At 43.7% G+C, this 1,893-nt stretch overlaps 1 protein-coding gene across 1 annotated transcript; it reads left to right on the top strand.

Annotated features, from left to right (window-relative positions):
- Nucleotides 1–1,652, top strand: LOC132064914 (protein ALP1-like). The gene has a single exon (XM_059458088.1). The coding sequence runs from the start codon at nt 111–113 to the stop codon at nt 1,428–1,430; it is 1,320 nt and encodes a 439-aa protein (XP_059314071.1). The 5' UTR covers nt 1–110; the 3' UTR covers nt 1,431–1,652.
- The last annotated feature ends 241 nt before the right edge of the window (nt 1,653–1,893 follow it).

Raw genomic sequence — 1,893 nt, 5'->3', positions numbered from 1 at the left:
TACTGTTAATAATTCCTCCACCCGCCTCCCACGCCCCCGAATATGAAGTGTCTTGATTAACATCACCGGCGGTCATCTCCGGCAAACTCCTCCTTCTCTGTAAACAAAGAATGGATCAATCCTTTCTACTAATGCTTACAAATCTCCTTCATCTCCACAACCACCTTGACCCCACCACTTCTCTCCTCTCCGATTCACCCACCTCCCCTACTACCCTCCTCACCTCTACTTCCCCCGCCCCTCTCCTCTTCTTCACCATCGCTTCAGTTCTCTCCTACCTCTCCACCCACCCCCCCAAGAAAACCCCCAAAACAAACAACAATAATAACCCTTCTTCCCCACCCCCCACCAACCCCGAATTCTCCGTTTCAGCTTTCCGTGCACTTTCCACTGAACACATCTGGGCTATGGAGGCACCTCTTCGTGACGCTCAATGGCGTTCCCTTTACGGACTTTCATATCCCGTTTTCACCACTGTTGTTGATAAGCTCAAACCCTACATTACTCAGTCTCAACTCTCCTTACCTTCTGATTACGCAGTTGCTATGGTTCTTTCTAGACTCTTCCATGGGTTCTCTGCTAAAACCCTAGCTACCCGTTACGGCCTTGAGCCTTATCTGATCTCCAAGATTACTAACATGGTCACCCGTTTGTTGGCTACGAAGCTTTACCCTGAGTTTATTAAGATCCCTGTGAGTCGAAGGCGGCTTGTTGAGACTACTCAAGGGTTTCAGGAGTTGACTTCGTTGCCTAATATATGTGGAGCTATTGATGGAACGGCTGTGAAGTTGCAGCATCTTTCATCGGATACTGTTAATTCGTCTATGTATTATAGTCGGTATGGGTTTCCGTCTGTGTTGCTTCAGGTTGTTGCTGATCATAAGAAGTTATTTTGGGATGTTTGTGTGAAAGCCCCAGGCGGATTTGATGATGCTACGCATTTTAGAGATAGTTTGTTGTATAATAGGTTGATTTCTGGTGATATTGTTTGGGATAAAGGGATTAATGTTAGAGGACAACATGTGAGGCCGTATATTGTTGGGGACTGGTGTTTTCCGTTGTTGTCGTTTTTGCTCACTCCGTTTTCGGGGAATAGGACTGGTTCACCTGCTGAGAATGCCTATGATGAGGCCTTGTTGAAGGGGAGGAAAATGGTTGAGGAAGCTATAGGTTTGTTGAAAGGAAGGTGGAAAATTCTTCAGAATTTGAATGTGGGACTAAGTCATGCACCACAAACGATCGTTGCTTGTTGTGTGTTGCATAACTTGTGTCAGATTGCGAGGGAGCCCGAGCCAGAGCTTTGGAGAGAGCCAGAAGAAAATGGATCCCCTCCAAGAGTGTTGGAAAATGAGAAGTCTTTCTATTATTATGGTGGAAGCGTGAGACAGGCCTTGGCTGATGATCTATATCAACGGCTCTCTTCAAGATAGAGAGAAGTTACCAGAAGGAAGGGAAATCTTCTGATGCTTGATTTGATGTAAGGATAATTTTACTTTTAATTTTAGTTTTTGGTTCATGCTTAGCTGATATTGCTCTTTGACAAGGGGTAGCAATGTACTGAATATTGCCTGTAGTCTAGTTGGTAACCTCAAATGTACCTCAACATTGACAATAGATTGCTTCCATTGTGGAATAATTTTGCTGCTTCCTAACTCTACTATCTGAAAGAATTTATGCTGGAGTAAGAATAGAAAGATTTACTTGTCCGTGATTCATGGGCACATACTTGGCCTATCGTTTGTTCAGCTACTCATTTTCACCTTATTCTGCCTATTATGACCTTCTGGTTATCTATATTTCTGTATTTGCCTAACCTAAGTTAAAAAACAGGATCCCAAGTCATCAACCACACATAGGACTGAGAGATGAAATCACACAATGATTCTTCAGTTA

The sequence above is a fragment of the Lycium ferocissimum genome, chromosome 7, assembly GCF_029784015.1.
Source record: "Lycium ferocissimum isolate CSIRO_LF1 chromosome 7, AGI_CSIRO_Lferr_CH_V1, whole genome shotgun sequence".
In the NCBI taxonomy this organism is placed as follows: domain Eukaryota; kingdom Viridiplantae; phylum Streptophyta; class Magnoliopsida; order Solanales; family Solanaceae; genus Lycium; species Lycium ferocissimum.
This window is presented reverse-complemented; position numbering and strand designations above follow the sequence as displayed.